Source organism: Camelus ferus, chromosome 21 (genome assembly GCF_009834535.1).
Source record: "Camelus ferus isolate YT-003-E chromosome 21, BCGSAC_Cfer_1.0, whole genome shotgun sequence".
NCBI lineage: Eukaryota > Metazoa > Chordata > Mammalia > Artiodactyla > Camelidae > Camelus > Camelus ferus.
This window is the reverse complement of record NC_045716.1, coordinates 23,749,775-23,776,062: the sequence shown is the minus strand read 5'-3', so window position 1 is coordinate 23,776,062 and position 26,288 is coordinate 23,749,775. Positions and strand designations below refer to the sequence as shown.

General features: G+C 44.6%; 1 protein-coding gene and 1 long non-coding RNA gene across 2 annotated transcripts in view; one reads left to right on the top strand and one right to left on the bottom strand.

Moving 5' to 3' along the window:
• The window catches only part of LOC116658741, a 45,456-nt gene that overhangs the window by 9,993 nt on the left and 9,175 nt on the right, over window positions 1-26,288 (top strand). The window lies entirely within an intron of this gene.
• Window positions 6,275-21,232, bottom strand: FLG (filaggrin). The gene is made up of 3 exons (XM_032464240.1): window positions 21,053-21,232; window positions 18,318-18,477; window positions 6,275-17,727 (listed from the first exon to the last, which is right to left on the bottom strand). The coding sequence occupies exons 2-3, from the start codon at window positions 18,453-18,455 to the stop codon at window positions 6,964-6,966; spliced, it is 10,902 nt and encodes a 3,633-aa protein (XP_032320131.1). The 5' UTR covers window positions 18,456-18,477; window positions 21,053-21,232; the 3' UTR covers window positions 6,275-6,963.

Sequence of the window (26,288 nt, the reverse complement as noted above, 5' to 3'; positions counted from 1 at the left end):
CAAATTCTGCAGCTCCTGTGGAAAAGTATGATAGTTCCTCAAAATATTAAAAGTAAAAAAATTACCATATTATCCGGCAATCCCATTTCTGGTATGTATCCAAAAGAATTGAAAGCAGGATCTCAAAGAGACATTTGCACACCTATATTCATAGCAGTGTTACTCAAAGTACCAAAAGGTGCAAGTAACCCATATGTCCATCAACAGAAGAACAGACAAACAATGTAGTACTATACTTACAGTGCAAGATTGTCAGTCTTAAAGATGGAGGAAATTCTGATGCATACTGCAGCATGAATGAATCTTGAGGACATTATTTGAAATGAAATAAGCCAGTCACAAAAAGACAAATATAGTTACATGAGTTATCTAAAGTAGTCAAATTCATAGAAACAGAAGGTAGAATGGTGGTTACCAGGGGCTAGGGGAGGGAGAAATAGGGAGTTGTTGTCTAATAGGTAGAGAGTTTCAGTTTTGCAAGATGAGACATTTCTGGAGATTGGTTGCACAACAGTGGAGTATACTTAACACTATTGAACTGTATACTTAGAAATGAATAAGATGGTAAGTTTCATGTTATGCATTTTTCTTACAACACAAAAATATCCAGTGTCTTTACTGTGGCTTCCAAGATGCTACATCATCTAGTCCCTGCTTAATTCTCAAAAATTATCTTCTACTGACCATTTTCTCAACCCTCACCCCAGAACCCCTACACGCCAAGGCACTTAAGGGTGGGAGAAACCTAAGGGATTTGGTTAGAAATTAATTTTTGATTTTCTTATAGGAGAAGTGAGGCTGGTTCACTACTCTGAACTTCTTTTGTCATGTCCAACTCCTTAAAACCTGTTCCCTCCTAGGTTTTCCAACAAAGTTTACATCATTATCTTTCCACAGAAATAGCTGTTTTTAAATCAGAGGTGTCAAGTTACCAAAACAATGGGAAAATTTCATTCCTCGTTTTACTTGAACTATTGAACCTTTAACAGAACTCTTCCCTTTTCAGTGAAAAGAGCTTGGACTTGGGAGACAAAATTATGTTTCAAATCTTGTTTCCACCACCTACTTGTTATGTGACTGTGGGCTGAGCTTTTAATGGCGAGTTTTCTCAATATTCTAGCCTTGGTTCTCACTCTCTGCCCCCTCATTCAGTCAAGCCTGTAGCTCCATCTGTAATGGCAAACATATACTGAATGCTTGTTGTACGCTTGGTAGCATTTCATGTATCATCACAATCTTCACAACAGTGTTAAAGTAGGTACTGTCATTATCTGTAATCTCTACATGAGGGATAGAGATCTTGAGTAAGTTGCCTGAGGTACATAGCAGATTAATGATAAAGTCCAGACTCTTGCTTGGATAGCATTTGGCTCCAGAACGTGGACGTTCACCCAGTTCAATAATCTACCTCTATACAGATGACTTGAGTCTCATCTCTTGTATGAAATAGAGACGTTTATATCCATTTGCTCACAAGAAAGCTCCACCTGAGTCTTTCTTGGGACTCTCAAGCTCATGATATGCAAAACTGATGTTACCATTTTCTGTCTCTCATTTTGTTCCTTGCCTCATTGAATGACCTCATCCTTCATGCACTTGCCCAAGTAAGGATCCTCGAAATAACCCTAGATTCCTTCCTATTCTTTACCTCCAGATTCAATCAGTGACCAAATTCTTTTGACCTTGTTGATCAGATATCCTCTGGCCACTAAACTGGTTCCAACTCTCATTTCCTCTCTCCCTTGGATTGATATGCTTTGGAGAAAGTTTTTGTGCAGATAAGGGAAGATGGAGTCTGCCCTGTAAGATTGTCCCAGTCAAAGAAAAACTTAGACACATTTAGTTATTTTGCATGAAAATTGTTGATTCACATGTGAGGGAGGTGGTTGACTGAGTTACAGAACAGAGTCAAAGATAACATTCTGTAAGGGAAGTAGAGAGGACAGAGAAATACTGTAGTCTGGGATGTTCCCAGTGAATCTTGTTTGCACTTTTTTGGGTAAATAAATGATTTTCTGTTGGCTAGCAAAGAGGAGTGTCTGGTAGTTCTATCCTCTGGTGAACAGGAATATGAAAGAAAGCAATTTCAGTTGTTTATGGGTTCTTTAGAAAAACATTGAGCATTTAGCTGTAGGGTATACATACCTGGTTATGTCCATCAGTTGTAATGTCCATCAGTGTCCTTCCATCAGTACCTCCACTTCAGTTAGGCTGGGTCACCAGTGTTTCCCTCATTACAATTTTTAGTTCTTCAGCCTGTTAGTTAGTCCTGACTCTCTAGGGAAGGGCCACAGGTGGGAGCTCAATTAGCTGGTTGTGAGACTGGAGGCAAGGTGGCAAATTGTGTCACAGAAATGGAAAGAAACATTTTGTCCATATTTGTGTCATAATGAGACCAGCATATTTTGCATTGTTTGGATTTTTGTAGTGGTATTTGGGGACTGCACTTCAAGCAAGGAAGCAGGATACCCATAAGAAATAGTGCCCCCTTCATGTGGCTTATGGAGCACATAGACATGAGATTGTTTGAGGCTAGTTAGAAAAATGAGCTTGTTTGTTGCTTTTCATTCAATCACTGTCCACTGAAGGTTGTTTAAATTAACAAATGATTTGTTTAGCTTATTTTATTTAAGTAAAAATCAATGAAAGGATTTTAAAAAATATTTAACATTTTATTTATTGTTTGTTGAAGTATAGTTTGTTTACAATGTTGTATTCATTTCTGATGTACAACATAGTGATTCACTTATACATATGTATATTTCACATTCTTTTTGATTATAAGCCATTACAAGGTGTTGAATATAGTTCCCTGTGCTATTCAGTAGGCCCTTGTTGTTTAGAATCTGCAAATCCTGAACTCCCTATTTATCCTTCCCCACCCTCTTTCCCCTGGTAACCATAAGTTTGTTTTCTATGTCTGTGAGCCTGTTTCTGTTTGTAAATAAGTTCATTTGTTTCTTTTTTTTAAGATTCTACATATAAGTGATACCATATGGTATTTTTATTTCTCTTTCTGATTTACTTTACTTAGTATGACAGTCTCCAGGTCCATCCATGTTGCTGCAAATGACATTATTTAATTCTTTTTTTTATAGCTAAGTAGTGTACCATGGTGTCTACATATCACAACTTCTTTATCCAGTCATCCATTGATGGATGTTTAGGTTGCGTCCATGCTTTGGCTATTGTCAATAGTGCTACTGTGAACATCGAGGTGCATGTATCTTTTTGAATTAGAGTTCCCTCTGGATATATGTCCAGGAGTGGGATTGCTGGGTCATAGGGTAGGTCTATTTTCATTTTTTTTTTTTTTTAGGAATCTTCATATTGTTCTCCATAATGGCTGTAGCAAACCACATTCCCACCAACAGTGTAGGAGGGTTCCCTTTTTTTCACACTCTTTCCAGCATTTACTCTTTGTGAACTTTTTAATGCTGGCCATTCTGGCCAGTGTGAGGTGATACCTCATTGTAGTTTTGATTTGCGTGTCTCTGATAATAGTGATGTTAAGCATCTTTTCATGTGTCTATTGGTCATCTGTATGTCTTCTTTGAAGAAATGTCTACTTAGGTCTTCTGCCCAGTTTTGGATTGGATTGTTTGCTTTTTTGGTATTGAGTTGTATGAGCTGTTTGTATATTCTGGAAATTAACCCCCTTGTCAGTTGCATTATTTGCAAATATTTTCTCCCATTCTGTAGATTGTCTTTTCACTTTATTTATGGGTTCCTTTGCTGTGCAAAAGCTATAAGTTTATTTAGGTCCCATTTGTTTATATATTTTTGCTTTTATTTCTATTGCCTCAGTAGACTGCCCTAGGAGAACATTGGTACAATTTATATAAGAGGATGTTTTTCCTATGTTCTCTTCTAGATTTATGGTGTCTTGTCTTATGTTCAAGTCTTTAAACCATTTTGAGTTTATTTTTGTGTATGGTGTGAGGGAGTGTTCTAACTTAATTGATTTACATATGGCTGTCCAGCTTTCCCAACACCACTTGCTGAAGAGACTGTCTTTTCTCCATTGTATATTCCTGCCTCCTTTGTCAAAGATTAATTGACCGTAAATGTGTGGGTTTATTTCTGGGCTCTCTATTCTGTTCCATTGATCCATATATCTGTTTTTGCGCCAATACCATGCTGTTTTGATTACTGTAGTTCTGTAGTATTGTCAGAAGTCTGAGAGGGTTATTCTTCCAGCCTCATTCTTTTTCTTCAGTATTGCTTTGGCAATTCTGGGTCTTTTGTGATTCCATATAAATTTTAGGATTATTTGTTCTAGCTCTGTGAAAAATGTCCTGGGTGATTTGATAGGGATCGCATTAAATCTGTAGATTGCTTTGGGTAGTATGGCCATTTTAACAATAATAATTTTTCCAATCCAAGCACATGGGATATCTTTCCATTTCTTTAAATCATGTTTAATTTCCTTAATCAGTGGTTTTTAATTCTCCGTGTATAAGTCTTTCACCTCCTTGATTGGGTTTATTCCTAAGTATTTTTTTTTCAATGTGATTTTAAAAGGGATTTTTTTTTTTTTACTTTCCTTTTCTGATGTATCATTGTTAGTGTAAAGAAACACTAGTGTATGTTAACAGAAATTTCAGCAACAGATTTCTATATGTTAATCTTGTATCCTGCTACCTTACTGAATTTATCAGCTCTAGTTGTTTTTGCATGGAGTCTTTAGGGTTTTCTATATCTAGTATCATGTCATCTACGTATAGTGACAATTTTACCTCTTCTCTTCCAATTTGGACCCCTTTTATTTCTTTTTCTTGCCTGATTGCTATGGCTAGGACTTCCAATACTATGTTGAATAGAAGTGGTGAGGATGGGCATCCTTGTTTTCCTCTGGTGAAAAGGTTTTCAACTTTTCATCATTGAGTATTATGTTGGCTGTGGGTTTGCCATAAATAGCTTTTATTATGTTGAGATATGTTCCCTCTATACCCACTTTGGTAAGAGTTTTTATCATAAATTATGTTGAATTTTATCAAATGCTTTTTCTGCACCTATTGAGATGATCATGTGGTTCTTTCTTTTCTGAGTGTGGTGGTGTATCACATTGATTGATTTGCATATGTCAAACCATCCTTGTGGCTCTGGAATGAATCCAACTTGATCATAGTGTATGTTTTTTTAATGCATTGTTGGATTATATTTGCTAATATTTTGTTGAAAATTTTTGTGTGTATATCTGTCAAAGATTTTGGCTTGTAATTTTGTTTTTTGGTAGTGTCTTTGTCCGCTTTTGGTATCAGGATGACTGTGGCTCCATAGAATGAGTTTGGGGGTATTCCCTCCTCTGCAATCTTTTGGAAGAGTGTGAGAAGGGTTGGTATTAGTTCTTTGTATGTTTAGTAGAATTCCCAGTGAAGCCATCAGGTCCTGGACTTTTGTTTGCAGGGAGGTTTTTTGTTGTTCTTGTTGTTGTTGTTGTTACTGATTCTATTTCATTTCTGATGATTGGTCTCTTCAAATTACCTATTTCTTCTTGATTCAGTTTTGGTGGACTGTATGTTTTTAGAAACTTGTCCATATAGAAAGTCAGGATTTGAAGTACTTTTGTAAAACTACTAAACTCAGAGTTAGGGGACTTGAAATCTAATTTTTATTGGTATGGATTATTTCTGTGATAGACTCATCTGCAAAATGCAAACATTGGCCTAGATACTGTCTAGTAAACTTTCTGATCTGATATTGTGGAGAAGAAAACTTGGGTATGATTATTATAGTGGGATATTCCTTGTAATGGTACAAGCTTGTTCACATTTTTACCAGATTTATTATATCTTCTCTCAAAATCATAAAATATATGTGTTTTCTTTCCAGGACAGGAGGGCATTTTAAAAATTGCTTTTACGTTGTCAAGAAATTTCAACAGTTTCTCTGCTCTCATTAGTTTCCATTGGAAAATATCTCCATGCGTCTTTGTGAGAAGGGCCTATGGTCAATATTCAGTTTCCTGATCTTTGTTTGACTTGCCTAATACCCACTTGGGTTGATGTTTTGCTAATAATTATGATGATATCTATGATTGAGCTAGCCTTTTTTCATCTTGATGGTGACTACATGGAATAATGACTATGTTGGAGAATAACATAAGATTTGATTAACTTTTTTTCTTTGGACTACCTATTTCTTTGGAATGATATATATCTGTTATTTGGTCACGTATTTTTCCAAGAATAGAGGAAAAGGATGTCATTCTTATCATGGGGAAGTAAGTCTTTTGGGGCCTATGAGAAATAAGTATGGAAGAGACAAACAATGATGTATCATCAATAGTTTATTTTCAATTTTCATGCAGTACAGGTTTTTTGATTTTATATACCTAAGGTGATTAATGAATGCAAAAATACAGAGTTTCAATACAAAGATAATACAGGCAGGTGTACTGAGACCTGATATTAATATAGCAGATTTGGCTTACAGAATGGTGATTTTACACCTTTGGTTACTTTGAAATATTTGGCAAATATTAATGTAACAACATTCAGAGTTCTAAAATTTACCGTTCAAAAGAAAAGTTCATACTTGAGCTTCAATCTCCCCAAATACTCATGGATTTCTAAATTTAGCACTGATTGGAATTGCTTTCTTCCATTCACCACTTCGTAACTGTAAAGTTCAAAGCTTCCTAGAGAAAAAAAAAGTACCTATCACCAATGGAAAGAAATAGTATAACTAAATTTTTTAAAAAGATAAGAGAAGATAACCTCCCTGAAAGCATAATGAAATTATTCTTGACTCAAGTTGTGTCTTTGTCATTCTCATATTCTTTAGGTTAATTACTCAAAAAATTAATTTCTAACTTACAATAAAAGGATCTTTGGAATGGATGAAATCCCATCTGTTTCAAAAGATCACTTGGATGGCCATATGTTCCTGGGTGTGTATTACTGCTTGTTATATTGGAGCTAATAAATTCTTCTCAGGATTGAGATCTGTCCCTGAATCCTACATGCCATACTGAGACTGTCCAAACCTTGACTGTCCATAGTCATAATCTGAACTTCCATAGCTGCCATGTCGCCAATCTTGAACTGTATCATGCATTTGTTTCCTTGAGCTGGACCTAGACTTTCTGGAAGCGGTCCCTAACTGTCTACCAGCAGTTTGAGAATAACCAGCACTGTCACTAACATGACCAACTCTGGACAATCTGTGTCTATGGCTACTGAACACAGTTGAGCTTTGTCCATATCCAGTCCCTGAGTGTCTGGAGCTGTCTCTTTGCTGCTCATGGCTGTGCCCCTGTCTCTGGCCAGCACTGCTTCCAGACTCTCCCTGGACAGAATCCCTCTCTGTAGGGGCGGGCCTATACCGTTGCTGAGATTCTGAGTGGGTAGAGCTGACTCCTGCCTGACCATGGGAAGCCCCATGTTGGTGCCTTGAACTGGACCCAGATCTTGCATGGGTGGTCAGAGTTATTCTCCCTGCATCTTCATAGGAGCCGTCGCTGTCGCTCGCCTGGCTAACACTGGATTCCCTGTGTCTACTGCTACCAGACGCAGTTGAGGTTTGTCTGTGTCCAGTCCCTGAGTGTCTGGAGCTGTCTCTTTGCTGCTCATGGAGGTGCCTCCGTCTCTGGCCAGCGCTGCTTCCAGACTCTCCGTGGACAGAGTCACTCTCTCTGTGTGCAACTCTTTGCCCTTGATGAGACGCTGAGTGCCTAGAGCTGTCTCCTTCCTGGCCATGGGAAAGCCCATGTTGGTGCCCTGAACTGGACCCAGATCTTGCATGGGTGGTCAGAGTTTGTCTCCCTGCATCTTCATAGGAGCCGTCGCTGTCACTCGCCTGGCTAACACTGGATTCCCTGGGTCTACTGCGACTGGACACAGTTGAACTTTGTCCATATGCAGTCCCCAAGTGTCTGGAGCTGTCTCTTTGCTGCTCATGGTGGTGCCCCTGTCTCTGGCCAGCGCTGCTTCCAGACTCTCCGTGGACAGAGTCCCTCTCTCTGTATGTGCCTCTGTGCCCTTCATGAGAGTCTGAGTGTCTCGAACTGTCTCTTGTCTGGTCATGTGCAGCCCCGTATTGGCTCACTGAGCTGGACTGAGATCTTCCATGGGTGGTCACAGTTTGTCTCCTTGCATCTTCAGAGTGCCCCTCGCTGTCGCTCGACTGGCGAACACTGGATTCCCTGGGTCTACTGCGACTGGACACAGTTGAGCTTTGTCCATATCCAGTCCCTGAGTGTCTGGAGCTGTCTCTTTGCTGCTCATGGCGGTGCCCCTGTCTCTGGCCAGCGCTGCTTCCAGACTCTCCGTGGACAGAGTCCCTCTCTCTGTGTGCACCTCTTTGCCCTTGATGAGATGCTGAGTGCCTAGAGCTGTCTCCTGCTTGGCCATGGGAAGCCCCATGTTGGTGCCTTGAACTGGACCCAGATCTTCCATGGGTGGTCACAGTTTGTCTCCCTGCATCTTCATAGGAGCCGTCGCTGTCACTCGCCTGGCTAACACTGGATTCCCTGTGTCTACCGCTAGTAGACGCAGTTGTGGTTTGTCTGTGTCCAGTCCCTGAGTGTCTGGAGCTGTCTCCTTGCTGCTCATGGCGGTGCCCCTGTCTCTGGCCAGCGCTGCTTCCAGACTCTCCGTGGACAGAGTCACTCTCTCTGTGTGCACCTCTTTGCCCTTGATGAGATGCTGAGTGCCTAGAGCTGTCTCCTGCTTGGCCATGGGAAGCCCCATGTTGGTGCCTTGAACTGGACCCAGATCTTGCATGGGTGGTCACAGTTTGTCTCCCTGCATCTTCATAGGAGCCGTCGCTGTCACTCGCCTGGCTAACACTGGATTCCCTGTGTCTACCGCTAGTAGACGCAGTTGTGGTTTGTCTGTGTCCAGTCCCTGAGTGTCTGGAGCTGTCTCCTTGCTGCTCATGGCGGTGCCCCTGTCTCTGGCCAGCGCTGCTTCCAGACTCTCCGTGGACAGAGTCACTCTCTCTGTGTGCATCTCTTTGCCCTTGATGAGACGCTGAGTGCCTAGAGCTGTCTCCTGCCTGGCCATGGGAAGCCCCATGTTGGTGTCTCGAACTGGACCCAGATCTTCTGTGGGCAGTCTCAGATTGCCTTCGTGAATCTTCTGAATACCTTTGGCGGTCACTGGAGTGACTGGTACTGGAATCCCTGTGTCTAGCAGTACCAGAGAGAGCCGAGCTTTGCCCATATCCGGTCCTTGAGTGCCTGGAGTTGTCTCTTTCCTGCTGATGGCGGCTCCTGTATTGTTGGCCAGCGCTGCTTCCAGACTCTCCGTGGACAGAGTCCCTCTCTCTGTGTGCACCTCTTTGCCCTTGATGAGACGCTGAGTGCCTAGAGCTGTCTCCTCCCTGGCCATGGGAAGCCCCATATTGGCTCACTGAGCTGGACCGAGATCTTCCATGGGTGGTCACAGTTTGTCTCCCTGCATCTTCATAGGAGCCGTCGCTGTCGCTCGCCTGGCTAACACTGGATTCCGTGGGTCTACCGCTACTAGACGCAGTTGAGGTTTGTCCGTGTCCAGTCCCTGAGTGTCTGGAGCTGTCTCTTTGCTGCTCATGGCGGTGCCCCTGTCTCTGGCCAGCGCTGCTTCCAGAGTCTCCGTGGACAGAGTCACTCTCTCTGTGTGCACCTCTTTGCCCTTGATGAGACGCTGAGTGCCTAGAGCTGTCTCCTGCCTGGCCATCGGAAGCCCCATGTTGGTGTCTCGAACTGGACCCAGGTCTTCCGTGGGCGGTCTCAGATTGCCTTCGTGAATCTTCTGAATACCTTTGGCGGTCACTGGAGTGACCGGTACTGGAATCCCTGTGTCTAGCAGTACCAGAGAGAGCCGAGGTTTGCCCATATCCGGTCCTTGAGTGCCTGGAGTTGTCTCTTTCCTGCTGATGGCGGCTCCTGTGTTGTTGGCCAGCGCTGAATCCTGACTCTCCATGGACAGAGTCCCTCTCTCTGTATGTGGCTCTGTGCCCTTGATGAGAGTCTGAGTGTCTCGAACTGTCTCTTGCCTGGTCATGTGCAGCCCCGTATTGGCTCACTGAGCTGGACTGAGATCTTCCATGGGTGGTCACAGTTTGTCTCCCTGCATCTTCATAGGAGCCGTCGCTGTCACTTGCCTGGCTAACACTGGATTCCCTGGGTCTACTGTGACTGGACACAGTTGAGCTTTGTCCATATCCAGTCCCTGAGTGTCTGGAGCTGTCTCTTTGCTGCTCATGGCGGTGCCCCTGTCTCTGGCCAGCGCTGCTTCCAAACTCTCCGTGGACAGAGTCCCTCTCTCTGTGTGCACCTCTTTGCCCTTGATGAGATGCTGAGTGCCTAGAGCTGTCTCCTGCTTGGCCATGGGAAGCCCCATGTTGGTGCCTTGAACTGGACCCAGATCTTCCATGGGTGGTCACAGTTTGTCTCCCTGCATCTTCATAGGAGCCGTCGCTGTCGCTCGCCTGGCTAACACTGGATTCCCTGTGTCTACTGCTACCAGACGCAGTTGAGGTTTGTCTGTGTCCAGTCCCTGAGTGTCTGGAGCTGTCTCTTTGCTGCTCATGGCTGTGCCCCTGTCTCTGGCCAGCACTGCTTCCAGACTCTCCCTGGACAGAATCCCTCTCTGTAGGGGCGGGCCTATACCGTTGCTGAGATTCTGAGTGGGTAGAGCTGACTCCTGCCTGACCATGGGAAGCCCCATGTTGGTGCCTTGAACTGGACCCAGATCTTGCATGGGTGGTCAGAGTTATTCTCCCTGCATCTTCATAGGAGCCGTCGCTGTCGCTCGCCTGGCTAACACTGGATTCCCTGTGTCTACTGCTACCAGACGCAGTTGAGGTTTGTCTGTGTCCAGTCCCTGAGTGTCTGGAGCTGTCTCTTTGCTGCTCATGGAGGTGCCTCCGTCTCTGGCCAGCGCTGCTTCCAGACTCTCCGTGGACAGAGTCACTCTCTCTGTGTGCAACTCTTTGCCCTTGATGAGACGCTGAGTGCCTAGAGCTGTCTCCTTCCTGGCCATGGGAAAGCCCATGTTGGTGCCCTGAACTGGACCCAGATCTTGCATGGGTGGTCAGAGTTTGTCTCCCTGCATCTTCATAGGAGCCGTCGCTGTCACTCGCCTGGCTAACACTGGATTCCCTGGGTCTACTGCGACTGGACACAGTTGAACTTTGTCCATATGCAGTCCCCAAGTGTCTGGAGCTGTCTCTTTGCTGCTCATGGTGGTGCCCCTGTCTCTGGCCAGCGCTGCTTCCAGACTCTCCGTGGACAGAGTCCCTCTCTCTGTATGTGCCTCTGTGCCCTTCATGAGAGTCTGAGTGTCTCGAACTGTCTCTTGTCTGGTCATGTGCAGCCCCGTATTGGCTCACTGAGCTGGACTGAGATCTTCCATGGGTGGTCACAGTTTGTCTCCTTGCATCTTCAGAGTGCCCCTCGCTGTCGCTCGACTGGCGAACACTGGATTCCCTGGGTCTACTGCGACTGGACACAGTTGAGCTTTGTCCATATCCAGTCCCTGAGTGTCTGGAGCTGTCTCTTTGCTGCTCATGGCGGTGCCCCTGTCTCTGGCCAGCGCTGCTTCCAAACTCTCCGTGGACAGAGTCCCTCTCTCTGTGTGCACCTCTTTGCCCTTGATGAGATGCTGAGTGCCTAGAGCTGTCTCCTGCTTGGCCATGGGAAGCCCCATGTTGGTGCCTTGAACTGGACCCAGATCTTCCATGGGTGGTCACAGTTTGTCTCCCTGCATCTTCATAGGAGCCGTCGCTGTCACTCGCCTGGCTAACACTGGATTCCCTGTGTCTACCGCTAGTAGACGCAGTTGTGGTTTGTCTGTGTCCAGTCCCTGAGTGTCTGGAGCTGTCTCCTTGCTGCTCATGGCGGTGCCCCTGTCTCTGGCCAGCGCTGCTTCCAGACTCTCCGTGGACAGAGTCACTCTCTCTGTGTGCATCTCTTTGCCCTTGATGAGACGCTGAGTGCCTAGAGCTGTCTCCTGCCTGGCCATGGGAAGCCCCATGTTGGTGTCTCGAACTGGACCCAGATCTTCTGTGGGCAGTCTCAGATTGCCTTCGTGAATCTTCTGAATACCTTTGGCGGTCACTGGAGTGACTGGTACTGGAATCCCTGTGTCTAGCAGTACCAGAGAGAGCCGAGCTTTGCCCATATCCGGTCCTTGAGTGCCTGGAGTTGTCTCTTTCCTGCTGATGGCGGCTCCTGTATTGTTGGCCAGCGCTGCTTCCAGACTCTCCGTGGACAGAGTCCCTCTCTCTGTGTGCACCTCTTTGCCCTTGATGAGACGCTGAGTGCCTAGAGCTGTCTCCTCCCTGGCCATGGGAAGCCCCATATTGGCTCACTGAGCTGGACCGAGATCTTCCATGGGTGGTCACAGTTTGTCTCCCTGCATCTTCATAGGAGCCGTCGCTGTCGCTCGCCTGGCTAACACTGGATTCCGTGGGTCTACCGCTACTAGACGCAGTTGAGGTTTGTCCGTGTCCAGTCCCTGAGTGTCTGGAGCTGTCTCTTTGCTGCTCATGGCGGTGCCCCTGTCTCTGGCCAGCGCTGCTTCCAGAGTCTCCGTGGACAGAGTCACTCTCTCTGTGTGCACCTCTTTGCCCTTGATGAGACGCTGAGTGCCTAGAGCTGTCTCCTGCCTGGCCATCGGAAGCCCCATGTTGGTGTCTCGAACTGGACCCAGGTCTTCCGTGGGCGGTCTCAGATTGCCTTCGTGAATCTTCTGAATACCTTTGGCGGTCACTGGAGTGACCGGTACTGGAATCCCTGTGTCTAGCAGTACCAGAGAGAGCCGAGGTTTGCCCATATCCGGTCCTTGAGTGCCTGGAGTTGTCTCTTTCCTGCTGATGGCGGCTCCTGTGTTGTTGGCCAGCGCTGAATCCTGACTCTCCATGGACAGAGTCCCTCTCTCTGTATGTGGCTCTGTGCCCTTGATGAGAGTCTGAGTGTCTCGAACTGTCTCTTGCCTGGTCATGTGCAGCCCCGTATTGGCTCACTGAGCTGGACTGAGATCTTCCATGGGTGGTCACAGTTTGTCTCCCTGCATCTTCATAGGAGCCGTCGCTGTCGCTTGCCTGGCTAACACTGGATTCCCTGGGTCTACTGTGACTGGACACAGTTGAGCTTTGTCCATATCCAGTCCCTGAGTGTCTGGAGCTGTCTCTTTGCTGCTCATGGCGGTGCCCCTGTCTCTGGCCAGCGCTGCTTCCAAACTCTCCGTGGACAGAGTCCCTCTCTCTGTGTGCACCTCTTTGCCCTTGATGAGATGCTGAGTGCCTAGAGCTGTCTCCTGCTTGGCCATGGGAAGCCCCATGTTGGTGCCTTGAACTGGACCCAGATCTTCCATGGGTGGTCACAGTTTGTCTCCCTGCATCTTCATAGGAGCCGTCGCTGTCGCTCGCCTGGCTAACACTGGATTCCCTGTGTCTACTGCTACCAGACGCAGTTGAGGTTTGTCTGTGTCCAGTCCCTGAGTGTCTGGAGCTGTCTCTTTGCTGCTCATGGCTGTGCCCCTGTCTCTGGCCAGCACTGCTTCCAGACTCTCCCTGGACAGAATCCCTCTCTGTAGGGGCGGGCCTATACCGTTGCTGAGATTCTGAGTGGGTAGAGCTGACTCCTGCCTGACCATGGGAAGCCCCATGTTGGTGCCTTGAACTGGACCCAGATCTTGCATGGGTGGTCAGAGTTATTCTCCCTGCATCTTCATAGGAGCCGTCGCTGTCGCTCGCCTGGCTAACACTGGATTCCCTGTGTCTACTGCTACCAGACGCAGTTGAGGTTTGTCTGTGTCCAGTCCCTGAGTGTCTGGAGCTGTCTCTTTGCTGCTCATGGAGGTGCCTCCGTCTCTGGCCAGCGCTGCTTCCAGACTCTCCGTGGACAGAGTCACTCTCTCTGTGTGCAACTCTTTGCCCTTGATGAGACGCTGAGTGCCTAGAGCTGTCTCCTTCCTGGCCATGGGAAAGCCCATGTTGGTGCCCTGAACTGGACCCAGATCTTGCATGGGTGGTCAGAGTTTGTCTCCCTGCATCTTCATAGGAGCCGTCGCTGTCACTCGCCTGGCTAACACTGGATTCCCTGGGTCTACTGCGACTGGACACAGTTGAACTTTGTCCATATGCAGTCCCCAAGTGTCTGGAGCTGTCTCTTTGCTGCTCATGGTGGTGCCCCTGTCTCTGGCCAGCGCTGCTTCCAGACTCTCCGTGGACAGAGTCCCTCTCTCTGTATGTGCCTCTGTGCCCTTCATGAGAGTCTGAGTGTCTCGAACTGTCTCTTGTCTGGTCATGTGCAGCCCCGTATTGGCTCACTGAGCTGGACTGAGATCTTCCATGGGTGGTCACAGTTTGTCTCCTTGCATCTTCAGAGTGCCCCTCGCTGTCGCTCGACTGGCGAACACTGGATTCCCTGGGTCTACTGCGACTGGACACAGTTGAGCTTTGTCCATATCCAGTCCCTGAGTGTCTGGAGCTGTCTCTTTGCTGCTCATGGCGGTGCCCCTGTCTCTGGCCAGCGCTGCTTCCAAACTCTCCGTGGACAGAGTCCCTCTCTCTGTGTGCACCTCTTTGCCCTTGATGAGATGCTGAGTGCCTAGAGCTGTCTCCTGCTTGGCCATGGGAAGCCCCATGTTGGTGCCTTGAACTGGACCCAGATCTTCCATGGGTGGTCACAGTTTGTCTCCCTGCATCTTCATAGGAGCCGTCGCTGTCACTCGCCTGGCTAACACTGGATTCCCTGTGTCTACTGCTAGTAGACGCAGTTGTGGTTTGTCTGTGTCCAGTCCCTGAGTGTCTGGAGCTGTCTCCTTGCTGCTCATGGCGGTGCCCCTGTCTCTGGCCAGCGCTGCTTCCAGACTCTCCGTGGACAGAGTCACTCTCTCTGTGTGCACCTCTTTGCCCTTGATGAGATGCTGAGTGCCTAGAGCTGTCTCCTGCTTGGCCATGGGAAGCCCCATGTTGGTGCCTTGAACTGGACCCAGATCTTCCATGGGTGGTCACAGTTTGTCTCCCTGCATCTTCATAGGAGCCGTCGCTGTCACTCGCCTGGCTAACACTGGATTCCCTGTGTCTACCGCTAGTAGACGCAGTTGTGGTTTGTCTGTGTCCAGTCCCTGAGTGTCTGGAGCTGTCTCCTTGCTGCTCATGGCGGTGCCCCTGTCTCTGGCCAGCGCTGCTTCCAGACTCTCCGTGGACAGAGTCACTCTCTCTGTGTGCATCTCTTTGCCCTTGATGAGACGCTGAGTGCCTAGAGCTGTCTCCTGCCTGGCCATGGGAAGCCCCATGTTGGTGTCTCGAACTGGACCCAGATCTTCTGTGGGCAGTCTCAGATTGCCTTCGTGAATCTTCTGAATACCTTTGGCGGTCACTGGAGTGACTGGTACTGGAATCCCTGTGTCTAGCAGTACCAGAGAGAGCCGAGCTTTGCCCATATCCGGTCCTTGAGTGCCTGGAGTTGTCTCTTTCCTGCTGATGGCGGCTCCTGTATTGTTGGCCAGCGCTGCTTCCAGACTCTCCGTGGACAGAGTCCCTCTCTCTGTGTGCACCTCTTTGCCCTTGATGAGACGCTGAGTGCCTAGAGCTGTCTCCTCCCTGGCCATGGGAAGCCCCATATTGGCTCACTGAGCTGGACCGAGATCTTCCATGGGTGGTCACAGTTTGTCTCCCTGCATCTTCATAGGAGCCGTCGCTGTCGCTCTCCTGGCTAACACTGGATTCCGTGGGTCTACCGCTACTAGACGCAGTTGAGGTTTGTCCGTGTCCAGTCCCTGAGTGTCTGGAGCTGTCTCTTTGCTGCTCATGGCGGTGCCCCTGTCTCTGGCCAGCGCTGCTTCCAGAGTCTCCGTGGACAGAGTCACTCTCTCTGTGTGCACCTCTTTGCCCTTGATGAGACGCTGAGTGCCTAGAGCTGTCTCCTGCCTGGCCATCGGAAGCCCCATGTTGGTGTCTCGAACTGGACCCAGGTCTTCCGTGGGCGGTCTCAGATTGCCTTCGTGAATCTTCTGAATACCTTTGGCGGTCACTGGAGTGACCGGTACTGGAATCCCTGTGTCTAGCAGTACCAGAGAGAGCCGAGGTTTGCCCATATCCGGTCCTTGAGTGCCTGGAGTTGTCTCTTTCCTGCTGATGGCGGCTCCTGTGTTGTTGGCCAGCGCTGAATCCTGACTCTCCATGGACAGAGTCCCTCTCTCTGTATGTGGCTCTGTGCCCTTGATGAGAGTCTGAGTGTCTCGAACTGTCTCTTGCCTGGTCATGTGCAGCCCCGTATTGGCTCACTGAGCTGGACTGAGATCTTCCATGGGTGGTCACAGTTTGTCTCCCTGCATCTTCATAGGAGCCGTCGCTGTCGCTTGCCTGGCTAACACTGGATTCCCTGGGTCTACTGTGACTGGACACAGTTGAGCTTTGTCCATATCCAGTCCCTGAGTGTCTGGAGCTGTCTCTTTGCTGCTCATGGCGGTGCCCCTGTCTCTGGCCAGCGCTGCTTCCAAACTCTCCGTGGACAGAGTCCCTCTCTCTGTGTGCACCTCTTTGCCCTTGATGAGATGCTGAGTGCCTAGAGCTGTCTCCTGCTTGGCCATGGGAAGCCCCATGTTGGTGCCTTGAACTGGACCCAGATCTTCCATGGGTGGTCACAGTTTGTCTCCCTGCATCTTCATAGGAGCCGTCGCTGTCACTCGCCTGGCTAACACTGGATTCCGTGGGTCTACTGCTACTAGACGCAGTTGAGGTTTGTCTGTGTCCAGTCCCTGAGTGTCTGGAGCTGTCTCTTTGCTGCTCATGGCGGTGCCCCTGTCTCTGGCCAGCGCTGCTTCCAGTCTCTCCATGGACAGAATCCCTTTCTGTAGGGGTGGCCCTGTACCGTTGCTGAGAGTCTGACTTCCCAGAGTTGTCCTTTGACCAGACATGGTCCAACCAATGTTGATTGCTTGACCTGAACCCAGTTCTTGGTTGAGTTGATGTGGATATTCTGCCTGAATCTTTTGATTGTTCTTCATTATTACTGTCCTGACTAATAGTAGCATTTTTTTCTTTCTCCCTTCTGTATTCTGAGAATCCTTTTTCTTGTTCTGTTTTTGAGTGAGTGTGTTTGTTATCTATGTTTTTCTGTCTGGAATCATTGTTTTCTCTTGAGATTGCTGTTTCTTCAGTTTCATCTAATTGATTATTAATTTGGGAAAATACATATGTTTTACCTCCATTGTATGAGTTGTTATATCCTGATCGTCTCCATTTTGCACCTTCTTGTTTTGTATCATCATAAACCAGTGCTAGTTGTTCTTCTTCATTCCCCCTGATTTTTGACTTGTTCTGTCTTGTTTTTACCTCTGTAGATCTTGACCTCTTTTTATTTTTCCCACTTGACCCAGAATGTTTTTCTCTGCTTTCGTCTTCATCTATAGAATTAGAGTCATCATCTTTGTCTTGTCTTGTTCCCAATATTGACCTATGCCTATTTTTCCCTCTTTGGCTCTTTGATCTCACTGTGTCCCCTTTTTTATCACTTGCTGTATTACTGGATTTTCTCTTTCTTTTCTCTTCTCTCTCTTCTTGTTCATCTTCTACATCTTCATTTTCATTATCTTCATTCTTGTTATATCTGTACTTTTTCTGCTTTTTCCCTGATGCTTGGAAATTTTGTCTTCTGGTAGACTCATAATATGCTTCAGCCAACTTGAATACCATCAGAAAAAATTCTGAAAAATCTATTTCCATGTTGTGATCTATATCAAGGTTATTCATAAAGACATCAGCAATATCTAGGTCATCCGGATTCTGTACAGAGGGAAGACAGAAGGGGACAGTACATTTGAGTGACTCACACTGTCAATTTAATAATTCAAATTAAGTTTAGGGAACATGGATCTTGGTATAAAAAGTGGAACCAAATCTCTTGTTTTTTTCTTTCATGTTGTTTAGCTTATTTTGATCCAGGAGGATACTATAGGTACTGTACTAAAAGAAATAAATCTTAAAAACATATGGTCAAACAAAAAGATTTAATGGGGCAAGTGCCACTTTTTCCTGTCTGAAACATGAATATTTTATAAAATTTATAATTGAATTTTGTTTTAAATATACCTAATCATTACTGATGTTAGGAAGAATATTATAAAGAACTTCTTTGTCACTAAATACATGTAATAGTTTTCCTCAGAGAAATGGGTGTGTGTGCGTGCACAGTCACCTGTGTAGGTGTATAGTACATAAAGGGAGGGAAGCAAATTACATCTGTTTTGAATTCAGATTAATTGTTATCCTATTGCAAAAGCAATAATTCACAAAGCGATCCCAGCAATTCTTTATCAGAATATTGATGCAGAACAGAAAGGCTATGCCCTACAGTCCTGGCAGATATCTTTTACCTGCAGGATTGGCTGAAACTCCACTTCCAGAAGTTCCTTCAGCTCTTTTTTGCTCAGTGTGTTAGTCTCTTTATCTGTGTTTGAATATTGGTGGAATAGGTCGATGATGGCAGTGATGTTTTCCAGAAGAGTAGACATCTTTTGGGAAGTATATGTGAACCTAGAAAGAAGAAGTTAAAATGCACTTATCTTGTGTTTCTGTTCCTTTTCTAGGTCACAACAATTATTGTAATGTATTTCCACATTTTTAAACCTGTATCTCCCCTAAGTTATCCAGCTTCAAAAATGGAAAAAGTCAGAAAAAACTTCTACCATCTGCATATGAAAGTCAATACAGAGTTTCACTGAATTAGTAAAACTGCCAGTCTTTTTTTTTCTCTTGAACACATTCACAGCAGGATTTAGATAGCCTCACAGACCTCAGGATGCTCTAGATAAGATCAGTCCTCTTGTAGGTCTGGCCATTGTCCATAGCAGGATTTTAGAAAGGCCCACTGGTCAGCTGCCAGAAAATTTGCTCATACAAATTTGCTGAAAATCAATTCTATAAAAGCTAATATGCTAAATGGTCAGTGTATTGAGAGACAGTTTTCAATAAGGCAATTTGCCAAATCGTCAAACACTCAATAAACATTCACGCAATTTACTTTTTTTCCCCCTTCGAGAATTCATGAAGTTCACAGCATTTTAATTGAATAGCATGAGTTTAACTGATTTTCAATATTATAAAAAATTTTTTGGATTGGCTTTCACTTTTCCACATAAGGAATAGCATTGAAAGATTATTTAGCTTATTGGGGAAGGAAATAAATTATTAAGTATGTTGGTAAATCCAAATGAGCATTTGTTTTACAAAAATGTTATATAAATTATATTATAAAATAATAATCACATTACTTTATTAAAACATAAAACCAGAAACTAAAATCCTATAGAAGACAATAATGTCAAAGATGTCTGTAGTAGTCAAGAGCTAAAGCATCTGTAAACCTTGCATTGTTTGGTAACAGGTAATAGGTATTGATTAATGTTTGTCATGGTTGGGCATGTAAAGGTTGATAAAATGGACTGCACTGTTCATTCAAAGACTTTGTTAAGGAGAGAAGGAAAAGCCACTTAGTGGGAGGATATATGCAACACATTTAACCAGTAAATTTCTCTATCTTGAATATAAAAGTAACTCCCATAAATTAATACAAAAATATAGAAACCATAACAGAAAAATGGATAGATAGCAGAGGAGCTTTGCAAAAAAGGATATCTAAATGGCTAAGAAACATGAAATGTTCTCAATCTTATTATTCATTAGGGAAATACAAATTAAAATTACATTGTGAGACCATAGCACTGTCACCAAGTGACTAAAAAGACAAAATGGAAATATAACCTTCCTAGTAGCAAATATTGGTGAGGATTTGGAGAAACTGGATCTTTCATACACTCCTAGAAGGCACATAAACTGGCAGAAGTACTTTCAAAATTTGTTTGAATAAGTAAACCTAGTTACCCCCCCCCCCAAAAAAAAACAAACACAAGCAAAGAGAAAAATTTTTGACAGTACCTAAGACCATCAATTTACTCCTAGGAATATTCACAATAGAAATATATACACACTTGTAACCAAAGATTATGTACAAAATATTCATAGGCCCATTATTTATCGTAGCCCCCTAAATGGAAACAACTCGAACATCTATCAATAAAAATGAATAAATGAATTGTGCTATTTCCATATAATAGTCAAAGGTGAGAGTGAAGGATAGCATTGACCAAGTGGTAGTGGTAGACAGGGGGACAGGTGGATTGGCATGTCTTATGGGCAGAGTTGACTGGACTTGATGGTGAATCTGTGTGGTGTAAAGGAAAGACTGGAATCATGCATGACTTCTAGATTCTGACTTGAGCAAAGAGTTACTTTTCACTACTTATGTTATTCCATCATCTCTCTTCTAAACTGAAGTCCATCTCCCTGCTCGTACTGTTGCCTATTTTTCACTTAGCAACCCAGAACAATCTTTCTACTCCTCCTGTTAAATACTCTCCAGCGGCTTCTCAGGTACTTAAAATAATGTACAAAGTCTACTATGCCCCTCTTTACACGGTCTACCCCGTCTAGCTCTCTGATACCACCATATTCCACTGTTCCTCTAGTTAAACATGCTCACTGCACACTAGCTTCTTTCTGTCCTTTAAAGCGAGTTTACTCCTTCTTTAGAATCCTCTCATTTGCCTTGGCTAGTTTCTTCTGTCATTATGATCTCTGCTAAAAAGATAGTTGCTGAAAGAGGGCTTTCCTGGCCATCCGATCTAAAGTCCTCTCCTCCTATATCTTTACTTTATCACTCTTATTTTCTTCATTGTTCATATCACTATTTGAAATTCTTATTTATTTATTGCTTAGGGAATGTCCCCCTCTATAAAATATAAGCTCCTGAGGGTAGGGAGTTTATGTTATTCACTGCTGCATAATCAGCCAACAGCAGCACTTGACAAATAGAAGGTAGTTAATATATATTTGTTCAATGAATGAATGAATAGATAATCCAGCAATATTAAGAGAGTAGCCTTGTAGAAAGCAAATTTATGCCCTCATTTTCCTTCAGTATCAAAGTTAACTTTTAGTAACATTGCTGCTAAAAATTAAGAACCCCAAACATCCAACTTTTTGCCTCAGAGTACAATACATCCAGAACTCCACCTTGCTGAACAGGTTAGATGTATCCCCTCTCACTTACGTCCTTCACCAGAAGAGCAAGTAGAACGTAGCCTGAAGGAGCTTGCTGGGTGCTGAAGGCTGGAATAATGCCCTTTTTATAGCAGGTCCATCCAGGGAGGAGCCATACTCTGCAGGATGGTCTGATTCACTCCTAACCAAACCCAGACCCACCCATATCTCCACCTCTATTTCTCTAGTGAGGTGTTTACTTCCCAAATCGCTCACGTACTCATCTGTACTTGTTTTACCAAGTTCCAAAATTAAGTTTACATCATTCCCATATATTGGGGATTTTATGGAAGATTCCCTTTGGCTAGCATTGGCTCTTTGTGTGCAAGGTCCATACCTTCTGTGTTTTTTTTTGTTGTTGTTGTTGTAACCCCCACTTTGACTTGGTAGGTGCTTGATAAATATCAGTTATAAGCATACATCCTTATCCTTGTCGCTAGAGGTGTAGAATGTATACTTACGGAAACTCAAATTCAGTTTATGGTAGGAAGACATCACAAGCACCTACCTGCATGTCCCTTTTTACCTGATAATTTTATCGCTGAATCCTGAGAGAACTTGCCAAGAAGTGAATGTTGATCCTCTGGAAGTTATAATGAATGCAGAGAAGATAAACAAATTTAATTTTGATTTTTTTGAAAGAGAGCAAGCAATTGGGCTCCTGATTAAAAGCAGTGATTGCTGGCTTGAATCTGTAAGGCAAGGATCACTAATCTTGTTTTCAAGATTATTACACTGGAGCACTTACTCTTCCAGTGGGTTAAACTATGGGTTTTCTCATTGATCCTCGTAAATATACAGGAGACTCCTATCCTTGGCTACTCTCTTGATTTCCAGACCGTATGTTGCGCAGATTACGTTTCCACTGGAATCTCCCCCAGTGACCCCAGGTCATGCTGTTCAACACTGAACTCATTCTCCTGCCTCATATCAAAGCATATTATCCTGCAGAAGTCCCCGTGTTGGCTAGCCGTGCCTCCATCCACTGTGTGTCTAAAATGGTACAGTTCATGTTCTGTTCCTCCCTCTTTTGCCCTCATGCTCATGTCATGACATATCACTTCTACCTAGACTTGTGTTATTTTTTCTTCCCCTTGGGAGTATATGAGTTTTAATAAGAAAATTTACTTGAAAAAAGTACACTGGAAAACAGATTGACTCTTAAAACAGCAGAATACACGTGTAATGTATTTGTTTCATAATATGACAAATAATACTCAAAAACATGTGAAAATGCTTGACTCTATTTAAAAAGTGCCCACAAGGATTTTTAGAGTATGTTGAGAGAAGGCTCTTGGGAGGAAGAAGTATTGTACCCATACGAATCAAGAAAATGATCCTCCTTTTAGACTTGTATTCTTAATATTCTGGCCTATTCTCTATTTAGGGCTGCACTTTTCATTCTGGTCCTCACCATCTTTCAGTTGGATGTTAGTGAAAAGTGTCATGACTGGCCCCTCCACTATCAGCCTGCCTCATTCATCTTTTACTCTGATCTTACCATTCCTTCTGCTGGCTCCTCCTTACCTGTGGAATTCCAGATTTCTTTACTTGACATATAAGCCCCTTCGCAATCGGAATGAATCTGTATCTTTTTTAGCTGCTTCTCTTGCCACCTGTATTTTATGGGAAAAATCACTCTCAATTGGTCAACATTCCGTGGACGGTCTTTTAATGGTCCACCAACTGTTCAAAATCTCTGCTTGCTGTCCTACTACCTGGAGAGTCCCTCCACCTTAGCTTCTCTTCATCCTTTGGGACCCTCCAGAATCATCACCTCCTTCATGAAGCCTTACCTTACATTTCCAGATCGATCACAGTTCCCTCACAGACTCTATTGATCTCTCCCATAGCACTGGTGACCTTTTATTTTAATTATTTATTTATGTGTCTGCAGCAGCCCCCAACTTCCCAATTTTGTGTTTCTTCTCACCCTGGTATTGGTTGGGCCTGAATCATCTTTTGTGTTCTTGGGCCCTTTAACAGTTCCTGAGACATGATCAAATAAGAAGTGCAAGGGTGGGGTGTGTGTTGGGGGGGGCAGTCTTGCTTAGAGCTGGTGAGATAGAAATGTGCTTGAAATTTTAAAACTTTGTTTAATGCCCTCATTTCTAACCTCTTGAGGCCACCACTTCTTTCTTTTGTGGATGACTAACATCCACAGAACCCAGGTCTGCATTTTCTCCTATTTTCTTCTTGGGTTTAATTGTCTTTTTGTGCCAGGAGTTACTGTTATTGTCTCTCTCTTATCAGACTATCAAATAGTAATAATCTATTGCATGCCCATTAAGTGCCAAGAATGTGTTAAGATTTTGCATGTATTTCTTCTAACCCTCAGAACAACCCCATGAGGTCATTGCTATTATCCTTAATTTTGAGATCAGGGAACTGATAGTGACAAGGTGCCCAAGATTACCCAGTGAGTAAGTTACAGAAGTCGGATTCACCCCAGGTTATCCTGATTCCAACTCCCTCATTATTTCCACTGACAATGTTGCTCTGGGTGTGAACTTTTCTCCTTTTCTCAGCCTATTTATATTTTTGGTGTTTTAAACAGTGGTTTCTCTCAAAGTACCCTGTGTCCGGGGTGAGCTTAACTGTGGAAACCATTGCAGGGGCAGCCGATAGACTAGATCATGCAGTGTGAGTTAGCTGAGGAAGGTGGAGTCCAGAGAGTGGCACGGATGGGCAGCCTTGGATCTTCTGTTTAATTGACAATTCTTGCAGATTCCTATCCATGTAGAGGGCAGTCCTAGTAGTCGGCTCCAGAGCTGTTGACCATGTTATGATCCTTACATTTTTTTTATCAGTAACTTGGACGAAAATGTGGGCAGATGGCAAATATTTTTAGGATAGACTGAGGATCCAAGGAGATTTTAGCATGTCACACCAATAAGTCAAATCTAATAAAAATGAATATTATTAAAATGAAAGTAAATTCTGACCTCACAAGGACATTAAACTTCACAAGGACAGGGTAGAAGACCTGAGTGAAAGGAAGGGCATCGTGACCGTGGCGGTGCGATGTAGTAGCTGTAGAGGGAATGCTATTTCAGCTTGCATGAGAAGAAGCACATTAACTAGAACAAAGTAAGTGGTGGTGTTCTCCGCTGGGCATTTGTCGGATTGTTTCTGTAGCTTTGTATTCAGTTCCGATGACTGCTTCTCAGTAGGGATGTGGACAACTTGCGTGTTTCGAGTCAAGTAAATAGGATGACTGGCTAGATGGGTGGTAAAGGGAACAGGATGAGAAACAAGTGGATGGGAGGTGAGTCTGTTTTCCACGATGTGAAATTGTTACTGTGCTTGGGTTGTATAGAAACTCAGATAAACGGGTAGGGACTGTAGGGAAGCCTATTTTGACTTTGTATAGGAAGAACATTTTAATAGTCAGAGTTGTCCAAAAATGAAAAGATTTATCTTTGGAGATGGTGAGCTCCCTGTCACTGCCTAGAGAATTTTGAGTTGGATGAGCTCTTGGCAGTCAATTAGTCTAGCTTCCTCATATTGCATTTGACAACTAGAAGATCCAAAGCTGCATGGCTGATAAATCAACAGTGCAGGACCCAGGCCTCCAACCCAGGACTTTTCACTCCAAATACTCTTCCCATTGCACCAAGTTACATTTGTTACTGGGAGGTGAGCGTGAGACAGGGATATGTCAGAGGGTTGTTAAGGAGGGAACATTGGGTGGATGTCTGATAAATCCCTCTTTCCACCTGAGAGCTATGAGTCTATGATTCAAGTAGATTTCTTTGATCCAGCTTAGATAGCTATTTGATCAGTGCAGTTTAATAACTGCAGGGATAACAGGACTGTACATTGTACTTTATGGTAGATTTCACTATTCCCTCTGTCTGTCTGTCTGTCTGTCTGTCTGTCTAGCATATATATTTAGGGTATATTACCATACCTTACTCTCTGCCAACACACCTGATCCTTCTTGCATATTTGCTTTTTACCTTTAAATCCTAGAACTCTTTCCCCCTAAACCTTTAAAATTACTGACCATGGAATAGTGAACTCTGAGATGTGGGGCACCTTCTCTGTCCTCAGAGAGAATTTATTTTTTGCCTCATCTTTACAAGACAGTGAAATGGCTTCAGAGGCATTTTAGGTGTCCACAGTTGTATTTTGTGGCTACCAGGATTTGTTAAGGGGTGAAGAAAACTCCCCAAATGTCAGGAGTTATTGACAAATCAGAAATTACAGGATTTCAGCCGCAATCATACGTTTGTGGTTGTCCCTCCCTTTTCCTATCCAATGGGCTGGGAAGGCACTGTGTTGCCATATGGCCTCTGGGCTGCTGAAGTGGGTCAGGTTGTCACGATTCAGGGACCAGCCCTTTGCGATGTGTGACTGAGGCTGTAGGAGTGAAGGGGAGTTGGAATTTGTGGTTAAATGATTCCCACAGGAGCTGTAGTCATCTCCTGGGAGGTGCTGTTTTGGAGGTGGGATTTCTCCAGGCTGAATATTCTCTTGGATTCTTTGGCAAAGTTGTAGCTCATGTGCCTGCTTCGCTGCCTAGTAGGGGAGCAGCGTCCGGCAGGAGCGCCTCTGCTCCTAGCTTGTGCTTACCAGGGCAGTGGTGAAGGAAGTAACGTTGATCCCGAGGAACAATTTCAAGTTGCCTCCAGTGACTTCAGGTTCTTACATTAGTCTTGTGTGTGTGTGTGTGTGTGTGTGTGTGTGTGTGTGTGTGTGTGTGTGTGTGTTGTATGTGAGAGAGAGATTGAAAGGAGGGGAGGGATATGTGGGCAGAATGAGAGTGAGAAAGAGCGTTTTCTAGATGTACACAAGCCATTTTATGCCAATCTGGATTGCCTCTCAGATATATAAACATGCCCAACATATGGACAAGTTGGAAATTGAGAACAGAATTGAAGGAATCTTGTGGCAGAAGTGTGGTATGGGATGTATGCTTATGTATGTTTAGCACGTCATTCCAGCTACTCAAAATGCAGGCCACACACACACACACACACACAATGAGAATATGGGTGAGAGAGACAGTCAGAGGAAACGACGATTAAAGACAAGTCTTTTGGATAGTGGAGGAATCTTTTCCAGGAGGACTTACGTCGGTAAGATGTTATTTTTCTAAAACCCTGGTGGTTAAAAAACCCCTCACGTACAACTACAGAGCTGGCCAGAGGCTCTCTAGGGTGGAAAGGGAGTTGCATGTATGCAGTAACTGTGTTATATGGAAGTTTTCTCTAAAAGGGACAAAAGTAAGAAAAAAATTA

Excerpts from the sequence above, each read along its gene's own strand:
- FLG (XM_032464240.1), bottom strand. The coding sequence starts at position 18,455 with ATGTCTACTCTTCTGGAAAACATCACTGCCATCATCGACCTATTCCAC. Across the intron at positions 17,728-18,317 it reads AGTTTCAGCCAATCCTGCAG|AATCCGGATGACCTAGATAT; the intron begins GTAAAAGATATC and ends CCCTCTGTACAG.